The sequence below is a fragment of the Macaca nemestrina genome, chromosome X (genome assembly GCF_043159975.1).
Source record: "Macaca nemestrina isolate mMacNem1 chromosome X, mMacNem.hap1, whole genome shotgun sequence".
In the NCBI taxonomy this organism is placed as follows: domain Eukaryota; kingdom Metazoa; phylum Chordata; class Mammalia; order Primates; family Cercopithecidae; genus Macaca; species Macaca nemestrina.
In genome coordinates this window covers 74,010,105-74,030,466 of record NC_092145.1, presented here as the reverse complement: position 1 = coordinate 74,030,466, position 20,362 = coordinate 74,010,105, and the positions used below count along the sequence as shown (strand labels likewise).

General features: G+C 39.0%; 2 protein-coding genes across 2 annotated transcripts; one reads left to right on the top strand and one right to left on the bottom strand.

Moving 5' to 3' along the window:
- Positions 1-6,687: 6,687 nt before the first annotated feature.
- LOC105464467 (small ribosomal subunit protein eS24) lies at positions 6,688-7,136 on the bottom strand. Its single transcript, XM_011712419.2, has one exon. It carries the CDS (start codon positions 7,091-7,093, stop codon positions 6,701-6,703), a length of 393 nt encoding a protein of 130 aa, XP_011710721.2. The 5' UTR covers positions 7,094-7,136; the 3' UTR covers positions 6,688-6,700.
- Positions 7,137-15,832: 8,696 nt separating this feature from the next.
- LOC105464478 (histone H3.3A-like) lies at positions 15,833-16,802 on the top strand. Its single transcript, XM_011712430.2, has one exon. The coding sequence runs from the start codon at positions 15,850-15,852 to the stop codon at positions 16,258-16,260; it is 411 nt and encodes a 136-aa protein (XP_011710732.2). The 5' UTR covers positions 15,833-15,849; the 3' UTR covers positions 16,261-16,802.
- Positions 16,803-20,362: the final 3,560 nt, after the last annotated feature.

Below are 20,362 nucleotides of genomic sequence, written 5' to 3'. Positions count from 1 at the left end.
ATCTGAACAGCAGCCCTTGAGTTCCAGATATTTCCACTGAAACAGTCTACCCAAATGAGAAGGAACCAGAAAAGTAATTCTGGTAATATGACCAAACAAGGTTCTGTAACACCCACAAAAGATCACATTAGCTCTCCTGCAATGGATTCAAACCAAGAAGAAATCTCTGAATTTCCAGATAAAGAATTCAGAAGATTGATTATGAGGCTACTCATGGAGGCACCAAAGAAGAATGAAAACCAATTTAATGAAATTTAAAAAATAACAGAATATGGATGAAAAAGTCTCCAGAGAAATAGATCTCATAAAGAAAAGACAATCACAACTTCTGGATATAAAAGACACACTGAGAAAAATGCAAAATACACTGGAAAGTTTCAAGAATAGAAGCAAACAAGTAGAAAAAAAGAACTTCAGAGCTCAAAGACAAGGCTTTTGAATTAACCCAATCCAACAAAACAAAACCAAAAAAAGAAGATTAAAAAAATAAGCAAAACCTCCAAGACATTTAGTATTATGTTAAATAACCAAACATAAGAATAACTGGTGTTCTTGGCCGGGTGCGGCGGCTCAAGCCTGTAATCCCAGCACTTTGGGAGGCGGAGACGGGCGGATCACGAGGTCAGGAGATCGAGACCATCCTGGCTAACACGGTGAAACCCCATCTCTACTAAAATACAAAAAAAAATTAGCCGGGCGAGGTGGCGGGCGCCTGTACTCCCAGCTACTCGGGAGGCTGAGGCAGGAGAATGGCGTGAACCCGGGAGGCGGGGCTTGCAGTGAGCTGAGATCCGGCCACTGCACTCTAGCCTGGGCAACAGAGCCAGACTCTGTCTCAAAAAAAAAAAAAAAAAAAAAAAAAGAATAACTGGTGTTCTTGAAGAAGAAGATAAATCTAAAAGTTAGGAAAACATATATGAGGGAATAATTGAAGAAACAATCCCTAGTGTTGCTAGAGATCTAGACATCCAAATACAAGAAGCTCAAAGAATACCTGGGAAATTCATTGCAAAAAGTTAATCACCGGGGCCGGGCGCGGTGGCTCAAGCCTGTAATCCCAGCACTTTGGGAGGCCGAGATGGGCGGATCACGAGGTCAGGAGATCGAGACCATCCTGGCTAACACGGTGAAACCCCGTCTCTACTAAAAAATACAAAAAACTAGCCGGGCGAGGTGGCGGGCGCCTGTAGTCCCAGCTACTCGGGAGGCTGAGGCAGGAGAATGGCGTAAACCTGGGAGGCGGAGCTTGCAGTGAGCTGAGATCCGGCCACTGCACTCCAACCCGGACGACAGAGCAAGACTCCGTCTCAAAAAAAAAAAAAAAAGTTAATCACCTATACACATAGTCATCAGGTTATCTAAAGTCAAGGCGAAGAAAAGAATCTTAAGAGCTGTGATGCAATAGCATCAGGTAACTTATGAAGGAAAACCTATCAGATTAAGAGCAGATTTCTCAGTAGAAACTTTGTAAGCCAGAAAAGTTTGGGGTCTTATCTTTAGCCTCCTTAAAACAATGATCAGCTTTGAGTTTTGTATCCATCAAAACTAAGCTTCATAAATGAAGGAGAGATGAAGTCTTTTTGAGACAAACAAATGCTGAGAGAATTGGCCACTACCAAGCCAGTACTAAAAGAACTGCTAAAAGGAGTCCTAAATCTTGAAAAAAAACCCTCGAAATCCACCAAAATAGAAGCCCCTTAAAGCATAAATCTCACAGGACGTATAAAACAATAACACAGTGGAAAAAAAACCAAGATATTCAGGCAACAACTAGCATGATTAATAAAACAGTATCTTATATCTGAATACTAATATTGAATGTAAATTATCTAAACGCTTCACTTAAAAGATACAGAATGGCAGAATGAATAAAAATTTACCAATTTTTATTCTGCTGTCTTTGAGACAGTCTGCTGTCTCAAAGAGAAAGTCTGCTATCTTTGAGACACTCACCTGACACATAAGAGCTCACATAAACCTAAGGTAAAGAGGTGGAAAAAGATATTCCATGCAAATGAAAAAAAAAATGGAGAAGGAATAGCTGTTCTTATACTAGAAAAAACAAAGTTTAAAGCAACAACAGTTTAAAAAGACGATGAAGGACACTGTATCATGATAAAAGGGTCAGTACAACAGGAAAATATCACAATCCTGAATATACATGCACCTAACATGGGAGCTCCCAAATTTATATAACAATTACTAGTAGACAAAAGAAATGAGATAGCAACACAAAAATAGTGGAGAACTTTAATATTCCACTGAAAGCACTAGACAGGTTATCAAGACAGAAAGTGAACAAAGAAACAATGGACTTAAACTATACCCTAGAACAAATGAACTTAACAGATATTTACAAAACATTCTACCAAACAACTGAAAAGTATGCACTCTTTACAACAGCACATGCAACTTTCTCCAAGATAGACCATATGATAGGCCACTAAAAAAGGCTCAGTACATTGTTAAAAATCTAAATTATTTACTTTATTTTATTTTATTTTATTTCTTTTTATTGAGACAAAGTCTCCCTCTGTTGGCCAGGGTGAAGTGCAGTGGCACAATCTCGGCTCACCGCAACCTCCACTCCCTGAGTTCAAGCAATTCTCCTGGCTCAACCTCCTGAGTAGCTGGGATTATAGGTGCACGCCACCACACCCAGCTAATTTTTGTATTTTTAGTAGAGATGGGGTTTCACCATGTTGGCCAGGCTGGTCTCAAATTCCTGACCTCAAGTGATCCACTTGCCTCAACCTCCCAAATGCTGGGATTACAGGTGTGATCCACCACGCCCGGCCAGAACATTGAAATTATATTAAGTACCCTCTTAGACCATGGTGTAATAAAATTAGAAATTAACTCCAAAAGGGACCCTCAAAACTATACAAATACATGGAAATTAAATGATCTGCCCCTGAATAATCCTTGGGTCAACAATGTTATCAAAATGGAAATTAAAAAATTATTTGAACTGAATGATAATAGTGACAAAACCTGTTAAAACCTCTGGGATACAGCAAAAGCAGTGCTAAGAGAAAAGCTCATAGCATTAAGTGCCTACATCAAAAGGTCTGAAAGGGTACAAACAGACAATCTAAGCCAACACCTCAAAGAACTAGAGAAACAAGAACAAACCAAACCCAAACCTAGCAGAAGAAAAAAAAAATGATAAGAACAGAACTAAATTAAATCAAAGCATAATTGTACAAAAGATAAAAAATCAAAAAGTTGGTTTTTTGAAATGATAAACAAAATTGATGGACAATTAGTGAGATTAACCAAGAAAAGAAGAGAGAAGGTCTAAATAACCTCAATTAGGAACGAATGGGAGATATTACAACTGATACCACAGAAATACAAAATATTATTCAAGGCTACTATGAACACCTTTATATGCACAAACTTGAAAACCTAGAGGAGATGGATACATTCTTGAAAATATACAACCCTCCTAAATAAAACCAGAAAGAAATAGGAACTCTGAACAGACCAATAACAATTCATGACATTGAAACAGTAATAAAAATTGCCAACAAAAAGAGTCCAGGACCAGATGGATTCACAGCTGAATTCTATCAGACATTCAAATAAGAATTGGTACCAATCTTATAGAAATTATTTCAAAAGATAGAGAAAGAGGAAATCCTACCTAAAACATTCTATGAAGCCAGTCATTACCCTAATACAAAAACCAGGAAAGGACATAACAAAAAGGAAAACTACAAACCAAATATCCCTGATGAACATAGATGCAAAAATTCTCAACAAAATATTAGCTAACCGAATTCAGTGCATATCAAAGAGATAATACATCGTGATCAAGTGGGTTTTATGCCAGGGTTTCAGGGTTACACATATGCAAGTCAATAAATATGATACACCACATAAATAGAAGTAAAAACAAAAATCATGATCATCTCAATAGATGCAGAAAAAAGCATTTAACAAAATCCAGCGTTCATTTATGGTTAAAACTCTCAGCAAAAAATGGCATAAAGGGGACATACCTTAAGGTAATAAAAGCGATCTATGGAAAACACACAGCCAATATTATACTGAAAAGATAAAAGTTCAAAACATTCCCCTGAGACCTGGGATAAGACAAAGATGCCCACTTTCATCACTTCTATTCCACATAGTACTAGAATTCCTAGCCAGAGCAATCTGACAAGAGAAAGAAATAAAAGGCATCCAAATTGGTAATGAGGACATCAACCTGTTGCTGTTTGCCAATGATATGATCATATAAATAGAAAGCCCTAAAGACTCATCCAAAAATCTCTTAGATCTGATAAATTAATTCAGCAGAGTTTCAGGATACAAAATCAATGTACACAAATCAGTAGCACTGCTATACACTAATAGTGACCAAGCTGAGTATCAAATAGAGAACTCAAAACCATTTACAACAGCTGTTAAGAAAAGTAAAACTAGGCCGGGCGCGGTGGCTCACGCCTGTAATCCCAGCACTTTGGGAGGCCGAGGCGGGCGGATCACAAGGTCAGGAGATCGAGACCACGGTGAAACCCCGTCTCTACTAAAAATACAAAAAATTAGCCGGGCGCGGTTGTGGGCGCCTGTAGTCCCAGCTACTCGGGAGGCTGAGGCAGGAGAATGGCGTGAACCCGGGAGGCGGAGCTTGCAGTGAGCCGAGATCGCGCCACTGCACTCCAGCCTGGGCGACAGAGCGAGACTCCGTCTCAAAAAAAAAAAAAAAAAAAAAAAAAAAAGAAAAGTAAAACTTAGGAACATACCTACCAAAGAGGTGAAAGGTCTCTATAAGGAAAACTACAAAAGAATGCTGAAAGAAATCATAGACGGCAGAAACAAATGGAAACACATCCCAGGCTCATGGATGGGTAGAATCGATATTGTCAAAATGACCATACTGCCAGAAGAAATCTATAAATTCAGTGCAATCCCCATCAAAATATCATTATAATTCTTCGTAGAACTAGAAAAAACAATCCTAAAATTTATATGGAACCAGAAAAGAGCCCACATAGCCAAAACAAGACTAAGCAAAAGAACAAATCTGAAGACATCACATTAACCAAGTTCAAACTACATTATGAGGCTATACTTACCTTGTAATGTAGTCTGATAGTGGTGTAAAAACAGGCATACAGACCAATGGAACCATGAATTAAAAAATAAAGCCAAATATTTACAGCCAACTGATCTCTGACAAGGCAAACAAAACATAAAGTGGGGAAAGGATATCCTATTCAACAAATGGTGCTGGGATAATTGGCAAGCCACATGGAGAAAGTGAAACTGTATGCTCATCTCTCACCTTATACAAAAATCAACTCAAGATGGATCAAAGACTTAAATCTAAGACCTGAAACCATAAAAATTCTAGAAGATAACATTGTAAAAATTATGCTAGTCATTGGCCTAGGCAAAGAGTTCGTGAACAAAAACCCAAAAGCAAATGCAACAAAAACAAAAACAAAAATAAATAGATAGGACCGAATTAAACTAAAGAGCTTCTGCACAGCAAAAGAAATAATCAGCAGAATAAACAGACAACCCACAGAGTGGGAGAAAATATTTGCAAACTGTGCATCTGACAAAGGACTAATACCCAAACTCTACAAGGAACTCAAACAAGTCAGCAAAGAAAAAAAAACATAATTCCATAAAAAAGTTGGCTAAGAACATGAATAGACAATTACCAAAAGAAGATATACAAGCGGCCAAAAAACATATAAAAAATGCTCAACATTACTAATTATCAAGGAAATGCAAATCCAAACCACAATGCAATACCACCGTGCTTGTGCAAGAATGACCATAAGTAAAAAATTAAAAAAAAATTAGATATTGGTGTGGATGTGGTGAAAAGGGAACTGCTTGTGAGAATGTAAACTGTACAACCACTGTGGAAAACAGTATGGAAATTCCTTAAATAACTAAAAGTAGAACTACCATTTGATCCAGCAATCTCACTACTGGGTATCTACCCAGAGGAAAATAAGTCATTATATGAAAAAAACACTTGCACACAAATGTTTAAAGCAGTACAATTTACAATTGCAAAAATATAAAACCAGCCTAAATGCCCATCAACCAATAAGTGGATAAAGTAATGTGATATGCAAGATTATATATACATATGTGTGTGTGTGTGTGTATCTATATATCTATATAGATATATAGAGTCTCATTCTGTTGTGTGTATATATAGATATAGATATATAGAGATATAGATATATAGATAGAGAGAGTCTCACTCTGTCACCCAGGCTGGAGTGCAGTTGTGTGATCTTGACTCCCTGAAACCACCACCTCCTTTTTTCAAGTGATTCTCATGCCTCAGCCACTCAAGTAGCTAGGATTACAGGTGCATGCCACCATGCCCAGCTAATGTTTGTATTTTTTAGCAGAGACAGGGTTTCCCCATGTTGGTCAGGCTGGTCTGTAACTCCTGCCTTGGCCTCCCAAAGTGCTGGGATTGCAAGCATGAGCTACTGTGCTTGGCCTAAATGTGTTATACCATGGAATACTACTCAGCCATAAAAAGGAATAAAATAATGGCATTCACAGCAACCTGATGGAGTTGGAGATCATTTTTCTTTTTTTTTTTCACATGAAAGTTTTTAGTTTATTAATCTGCTTATGAAAAATCCAAAATGGACACAGGTAGCCTTTACTGCAGCACCTTTACTCTTTCGGCTGTGATCCAATCTCCAGCTCACTTTTTGCCAGCACCAACATTGGCCTTTGCAGTCCCCCTGACTTTCTTCATTCTGTTCTTGCGTTCCTTTCGTTGCTTTCTTGAGGTCTTTTTCTTCTCATACAGGCCATGTCTTGCAAGTCTATGTTTGGGTTCATTTTTCTTTGCATAATCCAGGGAGTCATAAATCATGCCAAAGCCAGTTGTCTTGCCACCACCAAAATGAGTTCTGAATCCAAATACAAAGATGATATCCGGTGTGGTCTTGTACATTTTGGCTAGTTTTTCCCAAATTTCTGTCTTAGGCACTGTTGCCTTCCCAGGGTGAAGGACGTCAATGACCATTTGTTTCCTCTGAAGTAGTCGGTTGGTCATGAACTTTCTAGTGTGGATAGTTACGGTGTCGTTCATGATGGCTGCCTATCTTCGGACAGTCAGGGAGGAAAAGAGCGGAGATCATTTTTCTAAGTGAAGTAACTTATGAATGGAAAAACAAACATTATATATTCTCACTTGTATGTGGGATCTAAGCTATGAGGATGCAAAGACATAAGAATGACATAATGGACTCTGGAGACTTGGGGGGAAGGGTTGGAGGGAGTGAGGAATAAAGTACTACACATTGGGTACAATGCACACTAATCAGGTGATGGGATGGGTGTACCAAAATCTCAGAAACCTCACCTAAAAAACTTATCCATGTAACTAAACACCACCTGTTCCTCAAAACTAGTGAAATAATAATAATAATAAATTTTGAAAAGTAATCAAAGAAGACACAAATAAATGGAAAGCTATTCTGTGTTCATAAACTAGAAGAATTAATACTGTTAAAATATCCATACCACACAAAGTACTATCTAGATTTAATGCAATTTCTATCAAGACAATTATGACATTCTTCACAGAAATAAATTTGTGCATTTAGAGCAAATAAATTTTTCACAAAGGTGCCAGAAACACAAAATGGGGAAAGGGGGCTTTTTAATGTATGGTGACATAAAAACCAGATATCCGCCTGTAAAATTAGATTCTTATCTCTCACCATACACAGAAAGCATCTCAAGATGGATAAAACACTTAAATGTAAGACCCGAAACTATTAACTGAAACCATGAAACTTCTAGAATTTAACATTGAGAAAAAGCTCCATGACATCGGTCTGGAGAATGATTTTTTTAGATAAAATCTCAAAAGCACAGATAGCAAAAACAAAAATAGTCAAATGAAATTACATCAGACTAAAAAGCTCCAGCACAGCAAAGGAAACAATCAACAGAGTGAAGTGACAACCTATAGAATAAGAGAAAATATTTGCAATCTATACATATGATAAGGGATTAATATTTAAAATATATAAGGAACTTAAACAACTCAGTAACAAGAAAACAACCTGATTAACAAACAAAAGGATCGAATAGACATTTCTCAACAGAAGACATACAAATGGCCAACAAGTATATGAAAAAATAAGAAAACTAATCATCAGTAAAATGCAAATCAAAACCACAATGAGATGTCACCTCACTCCTGTTAGAATGGCTATGTCACATTTTGGTGGTTTGTGCCTTCTGAAATTTATATAGAAATTTCACACTAATTTTAACAGTATTAAGAGGGTAGGAAATCTGACTATGGTGTTTGGGTGGAGCATTAGTGGGTTTATAAGAGGAGAAAGTGATACCTGAGCTAGCATGGTTAGCCCTCTTGTCATGTGATTTCCTGCACCATCAGGGACTCTACAGAGTCCCCACTGGCAAGAATGTTCTCACCAATGCAGCCTGTCAATCTTGGACTTTCCAGCTTCCAGAATCATGAGCTAAATAAACCTTTATTTTTTACAAATTATCTGTCTCAAATATTTAGTTACAGCAACATCAAGCAAATGAAGACAAGCTATTGTCAAAAAGACAAAAGATAACAAGTGTTGGCAAGCATGTAAGGAAAAAGAAACTCTTGTAATAACACTGTTAGTGGAAATATAAATCAGTACAACCTTTATGGAGAATTTTATGGAGGTTCCTAAAAATGTTAAAAATAGAGCTGCTATATGATGTTACTACTGGTTATATAGCAAAACAAAATGAAATCAGTATGTACAAAAGGTATTTTCACTCTCACGTTTATTGCAGCATTATTTACAGTAGCCAAGATATGGAATTAACCCAGCTGTCCATCAACACATAAATGAACAAGGAAAATATGGTATATACACATTGGAATACAAAGAAGGAAATCCTGCTATTTGCATCAACATGGATGAACCTGGAGGATAGTAAGTGAAATGAGCCAGGCACAGGAAGACAAATATCACATGCTTTCACTCATATATGTGGTGAGTATAATGGTGGTTCCTAGAGGCTGAAGTGATTAAGGGGGAGAGGGGATGGGAGGATATTGGTCAAAGAATACATAATTACAATTAGGGGGAATAAGTTTAAGAGATCTACTTATAGCATGATTGCTATAGTTAGTGAAGATATACTGTATTCTTGAAAAATGCAGAGAGAGTGCATGTTAAGTGTTCTCACCACAAAAATGCTATGTGAGGTAACAGATGTATATAGACTTCAAAATATGTCATAGATGATAAATATATAAAATTTTATGTCAAATATATAGTGAAAAATTAAAGTAGGTTGTGGTTATGATTGCATAACTCTGTGAATGTACTAAAATCCATAGAGTTGTGTATTTTAAATAAGTAAAGTAGGGGCCAGGTGCAGTGACTCACACCGTCATCCCAGCACTTTGGGAGGCTGAGGCAGGCAGATCACTTGAACTCAGGAGTTCAAGACCAGCCTGGGCAGCATGGTGAAACCCTGTCACTACAAAAAATTAAAAAATTTTTAAAAAATAGCTGGGCGTGGTGGTGAATGCCTGTGGTCCCAGCTACTTGGGAGGCTGAGTTGGGAGGGTTCCTTTAGCACAGGAAGTTGAGGCTGCAGTGAGACGAGATCGTGCCACTGCACTCCAGCCTGGGTGACAGAGAGAGACCCTGTCTAAAAAATAAAGTCCAGGCACTGCGGCTCATGCCTGTAATCCCAGCACTTTGGAAGGCCTAGGCGGGCAGATCACGAGGTTAGGAGATCAAGACCATCCTGGCTAACACGGTGAAACCCCATCTCTACTAAAAATTCAAAAAATTAGCCGGGCATGGTGGCGGGCGCCTGTAGTCCCAACTATTCGGGAGGCTGACGCAGGAGAATGGCATGAACCCAGGAGGCAGAGCTTGCAGTGAGCCGAGATCGTGCCACTGCACTCCAGCCTGGGTGACAGAGCAAGACTCCGTCTCAAAAATAAATAAATAAAATAAAAAAGTGAAGTATATGATATTGAATTATATCTCAATAAAAATAAAAAACTGGTAAATAGCTAAATATTTATATAAGGAATATATTTGCTGAAGTATATGAGGGGAAGTGGTTAGTAATGGAAACAGAATATAGCAAAACCTTTGAAAGGGAAGGATATTTTTACTAGCTTTTTTGTTTGTTTGTTTGTTTTTTGAGACGGAGTCTAGCTTAGTCGCCCAGGTTGGAGTGCAGTGGCGCGATCTTGGCTCACTGCAAACTCGCTCCCGGGTTCACGCCATTCTCCTGCCTCAGCCTCCCGAGTAGCTGGGACTACAGGCGCCCGCCACTACGCCCGGCTAATTTTTTTGTATTTTTAGTAGAGACAGGGTTTCACCGTGTTAGCCAGGATGGTCTCGATCTCCTGACCTCGTGATCTGCCTATCTCAGCCTCACAAAGTGCTGGGATTACAGGCTTAAGCCACAGTGCCCGGCCTAGCTTTTTTTTTTTTTAAAGGAAGTCTCGCTGTGTTGCACAGCTGGAGTGCGGTGGCACAATCTCAGCTTATTGCAAGCTCCGCCTCCCGGGTTCAAGTGATTCTCCTGCCTTATCCTCCTGAGCAGCTGGGATTACAGGAGTGTGCCACCACACCTGGCTAAGTTTTGTGTTTTTAGTAGAGACGGGGCTTCATCGTGTTCAGGCTGGTCTTGAATTCCTGACCTCAAGTAATCCACCTGCCTCGGTCTCCGTGCTGGGATTACAGGCGTGAGCCACTGCACTTGGCCTTTTATTAGCTTTAACACACTAAATAATGAGTAGCTTTGGAAGCTAAACATACTCTCTTTAAAGTAATGGCAAAATTAAGTTTAATAATTAAAGGTGTTAATATTACCCTATCATTTTCCATTTTCTAGACCGTACCTTCTTGTAGTTCTTTTCTAGTTTGTTCCAACAGTATAAACATATTCGACCAGATATATGTGGTCACAATTGTAGAATATATTCTGCAAAGACTTATCATTACAACTCTCCTCTCTCCAAAGAAAACAGTTTCATTTGGGGGCATGTTTGTTAATTAGCCCTACTGAAAGGAGATTCTACTTCAGTCTTTTATTGCTGTAATGACTTAGAACAAAGTGTACTAAGAGATGGAGTCTCGCTGTGTCGCCCAGGCTGGAGTGCCCTGGCACGATCTCGGCTCACTGCAACCTCTGCCTCCTGGGTTCAAGCGATTCTCCTGCCTCAGCCTCTCGAGTAGCTGGGATTACAGGTACCTGTCACCATGCCCGGCTACTTTTGTATTTTTTAATAGAGACGGAGTTTCGCCATCTTGGAAAGGCTGGTGTTGAACTCTTGACCTCAGGTGATCCACCCACCTCGGCCTCCCAAAGTGCTGGGATTACAAGTGTGAGCCACTGCGCTCTGCCTGAAGGTATTTTTTAAAATAATATTTTAAGTACTTTTTGTAGCATAACCCTTCTTTCTCTAGATTCACCGTATTTAGTTACCCTCTAGCATTTACTACCTGTGGTTATATTTATTAAACCTAATAATAAATAAAGCAGAATCTTTTAAAACCAATAAACTGCTTTGTAGACATTGGCATTACTACTACCCTATCTAACAAATAAAAAGATTGAGGACACTCAAATGCCATATGGGCATAGAGTAGCACCAGTGTAGAGAGATTATCCATAGCTAGGTTATGTTCCTGAAATGGCTCTGCTTTCACTCAAAGCCTCCAGGGTATTTCTACAGGCATAGTAAAACACAGGGAGCAAGTCTGCAATAATGGCAAAAGTCTATGGGAAATTTGTATGCTTTGTGGTTTAGTTCACAAACTCATTCTCTTTTTTCAGCCATTCCAAATCTTTATGCTTTTGAGATTATGGGACCCTCTTTTATTTATGTTTATGTTCCCATATTTATTTAATAAGTAAGACAGAGGCTTCAGTTCCATCTGGATCCTTCAGATAACTAAAGCAAACCTAAATATGAAGTGGACTTTTCCTCTCCCCGCCCTCTCTGGCAGAAGTAAGCCATAATGATTTTCTTAAACATAATCCTCCAGCTGATAATCCTCCAGTGATATACGCTGGGTTAATTTCACTCAGAGAGTGTTCTGTCCCCAAATGACTTTGCCATGTTTACCTTTTACTTAATTCCTTTTGTACACCAGAAGACTGGTGTACTAAGAGATTGTGTCTACCTAATTAACTTTACAATTATGAAAACCAGTCAGTTTCAAACCTAGAATACTCAGTGAGGTATGCTCTCATGTTTACCTTCTCTAAACATGAAAGTTTTAGATAAATAGATTAAAGTAATGCTGTTTATGCCAATTGTCTTCATCCATAAGATAGTGGGGTTGGAAGGATGTTTAGTATTCTGGGTTTTTTACATGGGCCTGCACTCTTTTTCTTTATGCTCTCTTATGTGTCTTTCATTGCTACTTCGGAAGGTAATGACATATACATAATTTAAAGCTTGATTTTTGACATCATTTTTCTACAGGAGCATTATACCCTGGAATACCAGTTCCTTGATGAAGAGATTGGACTTTTTTACTGAATTCTACATACTTCTCTAAGTACCTGGTATCTAGTGGCTTCTCAGCTATTACTAATACTTGTTATGTCCCGGAAAAGTTTAATAATTACCTGTTGCTTTTTCTTAAGGATAGCAGTCAAGTAAAATGAAGACTGCTGAGGTGAAAAACAGACACACAAAAGCTAAGTAGCTGAGAGTCCTCAGTTCACTGGAGACGCCAGATATCTTCACAATTGTAAAGACAAAAACAAAAAATTTGAAAAATACCAAAAGGAAAAATAAGTGCAAGCCAAAACAGGGAATGACAAAGGAAGCCACCTGAAGATGCCTTCATCATTTGAACATTTCTCAGTTGCTATTTTACTTTTTAAAAGTAGTCTGTTATTTAAGAGTCAATTGCATTTATCTGTGCCTCATCTCCCCTATTTATTATCTGTCTCCTCAAGGCATTGGACAATGTTAACCACATTCCTTTTAACTCCCAAGAACATTGAGCCTTATGCATCAAGTGAAAGCAGTTTATAAGCCCTTCGTTATATTTTCCCGGAAACTAGATGAAAGTGTTTTAAGTAAGGAGAACTCACTTAAAATGGTAAACTTGTCTATTTCTCTGCATGGTTGAGGACCTCTAGCTGCTCCAGGCAGCAGTTTGTGTCCTGCCATCCCTGCAAAACTTCTGCCTGATATCTACCTTCACCACCACCCAACCCAAGACAACTCTGATTCTGGGAAGCTGAGCTCTCTCTTTTTTTTTTTTTTGAGACGGAGTCTCGCTCTGTCGCCCAGGCTGGAGTGCAGTGGCCGGATCTCGGCTCACTGCAAGCTCCGCCTCCCGGGTTTATGCCATTCTCCTGCCTCAGCCTCCCGAGTAGCTGGGAGTACAGGCGCCCGCCACCTCGCCTGGCCAGTTTTTTGTGTTTTTTAGTAGAGACGGGGTTTCACCGTGTTAATCAGGATGGTCTCGATCTCCTGACCTCGTGATCCGCCCGTCTCGGCCTCCCAAAGTGCTGGGATTACAGGCTTGAGCCACCGCGCCCGGCTGAGCTCTCTTTTTTCAGTGCAATTTATCTCTCCCTGTGCCCTGGGAGAGGCCAGACAACAGTCCTGAGAGACACTGCCAGCAAGTTGTTTATGCCAGGAGGGTGTTACCCTACCTGTGGCCTCACTGCAGAGCCCTCTATGGAGAGGGGATGTATCTGATTCTGATGTTCTTTTACAAATCAAATTTCTACATTTTAATTTTTGTACCTCTTCTCAGACTCTGCATTGTATGATGTAATATTTATTTTATTATTAAAAATGGTGAAGTAACCAGCACATTGCTTTTTCTATCTTAATATCGACTATCTTAATTCTGTAAAATTATAATGTAAGTCTTGAGTGAAGTAGTCATTGCAGTATTTTATAATCCTAGTCATATACCATAGCTTTCTCAAGGGGAAAAGTATTATAGTTATCTCTTCAATATTTGCTTGTGTGAAACGGTTATTAACACCGTTTGTAGCTAATCCTGTCTGTAGTGACTGTTTTGAGAACCCTAAATCTCTAATTTAAAGGCCCGAGATTTTATCAGTTTGTATGGAACCTGTGTTTGCTCCTTGGTCCTGGTTTCTTAATAAACTTATGAAGATATTTACCATGGATTTCTGAAGATTTAGAGTACATGTGAGGGGATTCAGTACAAATTACAGGGATTCAACACATTGACAACAGGAAAAATGTAATGAATTGTTAGGTGGGGAATGATGTGAAGTAATCTAAATAAAAGCCTATATTATATTTGTTAGCTGACTTAGTTTATCTTTGTTGTCACTGAGGAAGCATAATTTATCTTCAGTAATTAAGTTATCATACAAAGCCTAAAAATTAATATTCTCTTGGTAAACAAAAGAGTATCTGAGACAAGTCTCAATCATTTTAGAAGTTTCTTTTGCCAAAATTAAGGACATGCCCGTGACAACGCCTCAGGAGGTCCTGAAAATATGGGCACAAGGTGGTTGAGCTACAACTGGTTTTATACATTTTAGGGGGACATAAAATATCAATCAATACACATAACATGTGCATTCGTTCGTTCTGAAAAGGCAGGACAACTAAAAGGGGGGGCTTCCAGGTCATAGACAGATTCAAAGATTTTCTGATTGGCAATTGGTTGAAAGAGTTATTACAGCCGGGCGCGGTGGCTCAAGCCTGTAATCCCAGCACTTTGGGAGGCCGAGACGGGCGGATCACGAGGTCAGGAGATCGAGACCATCCTGGCTAACACGGTGAAACCCCGTCTCTATTAAGAAATACAAAAAACTAGCCGGGCGAGGTGGCGGGCGCCTGTAGTCCCAGCTACTCGGGAGGCTGAGGCCGGAGAATGGCGTGAACCTGGGAGGCGGAGCTTGCAGTGAGCTGAGATCCGGCCACTGCACTCCAGCCTGGGTGACAGAGCCAGACTGTCTCAAAAAAAAAAAAAAAAGAGTTATTACTTAAAGACCTGGAATCAATAGAAAGGAATCTGGGTTATAATAAGGGGTTGTGGAGACCAAGGTTTTGTCATGTAGATTAAGCTCCCAGGTAGCAGGCTTCAGAGAAAATAGATAGTAAATATTTCTTATTAGATTTAAAGAGGCTGTTCTATCAGTCTTTTTTTTTTTTTTTTTTTTTTTTTTGAGACTGAGTTTCGCTCTTATTGCCCAGGCAGGAGTGCAATGGCATGGTCTCGGCTCACTGCAATCTGTGCCTCCTGGGTTCAAGCAATTCTCCTGCCTCAGCTTCCCAAGTAGCTGGGATTACAATAAGCACGCATCACCATGCCCAGCTAATTTTTGTATTTTTAGTAGTGACAGAGTTTCACCATGTTGGCCAGGCTGTTCTTGAACTCCTGACCTCAGGTGATCCACCCACCTTGGCCTCCCAAAGTGCTGAGATTACAGGCATGAGCCACTGCACTTGGCCTTGTTCTTTCAGTTTTAAGGTGTCTGTGTTGATGTGAATGCTGGTCAGCTGTGAGGCATGTCTGACACTTCTCCCTCACTTTTCATTATGGCTGAAACTAGTTTTTCAGGTTAACTTTGGAATGCCCCTAACCAAGAAGCAGGTCTGTTCAGATGGTTGGGGGGCTTAGAATTTTATTTTTGGTTGATATCCTCCCCTTTCTGGCCAAGATTTGCCAGAAGTTACATTGATGGCCACCAAACTTCTGTTTTGACCCATAGTATTACTAAGGCGGCATGGCTGCCTGGCCCAGGTCCATCCTCTCCCTCAGTGGGAACCCTAGGGCCAAGGGACTTAGAGCCAAAAGATTTATAGCCAGTAAGTAAGGAGGTCTCTGTACCATGGCTCCTACGAAGCAGACTGCCCGCAAATCGACTGGTGGTAAAGCACCCAGGAAGCAACTGGCTACAAAAGCCGCTCGCAAGAGTGCGCCCTCTACTGGAGGGGTGAAGAAACCTCATCGTTACAGGCCTGGTACTGTGGCACTCCGTGAAATTAGACGTTATCAGAAGTCCACTGAACTTCTGATTCGCAAACTTCCCTTCCAGCATCTGGTGCCAGAAATTGCTCAGGACTTTAAAACAGATCTGCGCTTCCAGAGCGCAGCTATTGGTGCTTTGCAGGAGGCAAGTGAGGCCTATCTGGTTGGCCTTTTTGAAGACACCAACCTGTGTGCTATCCATGCCAAACGTGTAACAATTATGCCAGAAGACATCCAGCTAGCACGGCGCATACGTGGAGAACGTGCTTAAGAATCCACTATGATGGGAAACATTTCATTCTAAAAAAAAAAAAAAAAAAAAAAAAATTCTCTTCTTCCTGTTATTGGTAGTTCTGAACGTTAGATATTTTTTTTCCATGGGGTCAAAAGGTACCTAAGTATATGATTGCGAGTGGAAAAATAGGGGACAGAAATCAGGTATTGGCAGTTTTTCCATTTTCATTTGTGTGTGAATTTTTAATATAAATGCAGAGGCGTAAAGCATTAATGCAAGTTAAAATGTTTCAGTGAACAAGTTTCAGCGGTTCAACTTTATAATACTTATAAATAAACCTGTTAAATTTTTCTGGACAATGCCAGCATTTGGATTTTTTTAAAACAAGTAAATTTCTTATTGATGGCAACTAAATGGTGTTTGTAGCATTTTTATCATACAGTAGATTCCATTCATTCACTATACTTTTCTAACTGAGTTGTCCTACATGCAAGTACATGTTTTTAATGTTGTCTGTCTTCTGTGCTGTTCCTGTAAGTTTGCTATTAAAATACATTAAACTAAAAAAAAAAAAAAAAGATTTATAGCCAATTTAAATGTTCTAGGCCAAACAGGAATGGACATCAACAGGCATTTATTAACCCTTAAAATTTTGTATATAAAAGTCACCAAACAAAAAGTCAAATGTGAGGTTACAAAACTGATTTATCTACTTTTAACTTCTATATAGTGAGCTACTGTGGTCTTGGTTTTAGTTACAATGTAACAATTATCTGTACAAAACATAAGCCTTGTTAAAACTTTTTGGCTAAGGAGTTTAGAGACTTGTGCCACAACGCTTTTTGCCCTCTTTTAGCAATTTGTCCTAAGGTGGCTGATAATGTTTTTAACTATATATCTATCTGGATAAATATCATAACTGGGACTATTATACCCAGTAGGCTTCATCACAGGTATCTTTATATCCTCTCAGTAATAATTTTCTTTTAATTCTACAGAAAGCAGAAAATTCTTTATGGTTGTGATGGATGAAATGGTGCCATGCATGTAATTATCCAGAAGACAAAGTCCCTTATTTTGCCAGCTGTTTAGGCATCCAGGTACCCATCCTTGATTTGCAGGGTCTGAATTAATTCTGTTCCTCAAAACTGGCCCTTATAATCTCACACACCCACTTCTTCTGGGATAGTCCCTGGGCCTAGAGGAAAGTTGTTTGTATAGGTTTAGCAGCAGGACATTTGCAGTGAAAAACTAACTGGATCCAGTGGGATTCAAAATGACAAAGATTTGCAGGCCTTTTCAAATCATCTCTAGTCTTCTGAATACATGATTCTGATTTTCTCAGAAGAAGTAAAACTACGAGAAATAAATAACAATAGTTTGACAATAGAAAGAGAATGTGCGTGTCAGAACAGAAAAAGGAACCTATTCCATTAGGATGCCAACTAAAAACATGAAGAAAATTATACTGATACTCTTTAGAATATTATTGTAGCCCAGAAATAATTCATGATTCAATTTTCACTCAAAAACAAAATTCAAGGCTGTAGTCTAGTAAAAGGTGTTATAGTTTTCCTTTGAAACAATTTCTTTCCTCTAGTCCTCCTTTTCTACTAAGGAGAAATTACAGTAAGACCAATTTGTGTGTGAAATAAGTTTTAGGCTTATTATACTTGGCCTGATTATTTACACAAAGTGCAGCAAGAATTGTTTGACGATATAGGCTCTTTTCAAGTAGGCTTTGCTGAACTTTACCTAAAAATGTGTTATTCTAGTCAAAGCCTTGGAAAAATAACCAGAGTCTCCAATTGTCTTTTTTTTTTTTTAAAAGACTCTTAGTAAACTTATGCAAATTATATTGTTATGAAATCAGAATATGCATGAACAGTTTCCAAATTTTGGAGACCTCAGATAGAGAGAAAGGTAAATTTGCTTATAAAAACATACTTTACCCAATTGCTCTAAACTATAAATAACTAATAAATACATAAATAAATAAATAAAAATATTTTCATGACTCTCCTTTAACCAAATCAGCAGGCTTTCAAACAAAATGTTGTTTGTTCACCTTGGAACTGCCATTCACAAGCCAACCAGCTCTTGTCAGATGAGAGCTGTTTATCTGGCACTGAAAAATCTAGCAGCTATTCACATTGCTAGAGCCAGTCCTCAGGGAAAAAGAGGCTCCCTGCTAATGAATACCTCCTCCTTGCATCCCCAGATAGCATGATCCTATAAAAACCACATTCATTTTATCATGGCAATCTTAGGGGCACTATTATTTTTGTTAGCATAGGGGTAGCTTTAGTTAGTATTCCATAGCAAGGCAGTAAATATACCTTAAGTGGAAATTCTCTAGTCCAAACTTCCAGTAGTTATCATTGGAAAGTGCTCACAGGCATTTGTCATAAGCCCCAATAAACGCTCCACAAAGAGCTATCAAATGAAGGATTTGTCCTGACCAGCACTCTAGCTTCCACCCTATATTCTGTAGGCTCAGGCAATCTTACTAGTTCCCATTTAGTGTATCCAATGAACATTTCTCAAAGGTCAGATTTACATGCCTTCAGTTTTATGATACTAGATAGGGAAAACATCCCCTAGTGAGATACAGTTCCCATTTTCATAGGAAATTTAGGTAAAGGAGTCACAACTACCTTACAGAAAGCCTGTTTAAGCGTCTCAAATTTCATAATCCTATCAGTCTTTACATTTTTATGTTCTGGTCCCGGGAACTTTTCTTCTCTATTACCAGACCATTTGACCATTTCTGGTGGAAAAGGATTTAGGTTCCCAGCATGGAGTTGAGCCAAGAGACTCAAGGTCATTTGTCAATCTTTACCTTAACTCAACTCAGCTTTGCCCCCAGGTAATGTTAGCTTGCTCATTATACCTTTTCCCTTTTGTTTTTTTCTTAAATACCTCCAACATGGGGCAAATGTAGGAAAGTGATGTGGGACCTTTTAATGTAGAGGGGACCCAGCAGGGACTCCCTTTGTTTCACCCAACCTTTGATAGTGTTGTAAAGACCTTTGCCGTAACTCCATCAATTTTCATTTCATTTCATTTCTTAATAAACATCTAACGATTTCCACCATTCTGGGATGAGTCCTTTGACTCCCTTTTGCCTTTCCCTTTTTTGTTGTTGTTAATTACTGTAATGTTCTATTAACATCTGTAAGACCCACGAAGGACAGAAAATTTGATAAGGCTTCTTAAACAGTTGTTTGATTCTGCAGACGTAATGTCATCCAGGGTGCCCATATAGAAGGGGCCCCCTTAACCACAGCTTTTACCATGATCTGGGTAATAGGCATATTCAGTGGAAACATATCTTAGTTATCATAAAGCCAGTCCCACATGGCTTGCATATAAGGAATATCAGCTACTTCATCTGGGATGCTACACTTGGTATTTTATAGAGAGAGGTGGGAAATCCCCTTCTCAGGGTAAACAGACCTTAAGTGGCATTCATCCAATCCACTGGGCTGATTGTTCTCTCACAAATAACCTGCTCTTCATCTGGATCACATATAATCATCAGTGATTGTCTAATAGTAAGCTATGGGTTCTGTAACAACCCAAACATGCTCTTTCATTCTGTAGCATTTAAAATATAAGATACTGCCCTTAAAGTAGTTATTTTTACATTCTATTAAAGGATTCTCAGGAAGTGGATGACACAAAACTACAAAATGGAACAATTTCTTTACATTATACTCTATGGTTGGTTTTGCCCTTCCCTCACATTGACTATCTTCTTGGTAACCACAGGTTTGAGAGTTACTTTCTGTTGCCGTGCATAATTCTGCCCTTGGGGTGCAGCTTTCAGGCTGGTGGTGTAAACTCAGACTGATTTAAATCTGAGCTCTGTCTAGCATCAAGGTCCAACTCAGCATTATTACTATCATTATTATTAGACAGAGTTTTGCTGTCGTTGCCCAGGCTGGAGTGCAATGGTGCAATCTCGGTTTACTGCAACCTCAGCCTCCTGGGTTCAAGCGATTCTCCTTCCTCAGCCTCCCAAGTAGCTGGGGTTACAGGCATGCACCACCGCGCCTGGCTAATTTTGTGTTTTTTGTAGAGATGGCATTTTTTCCTGTTGGTCAGGCTGGTCTCAAACTCCCGACCTCAGGTT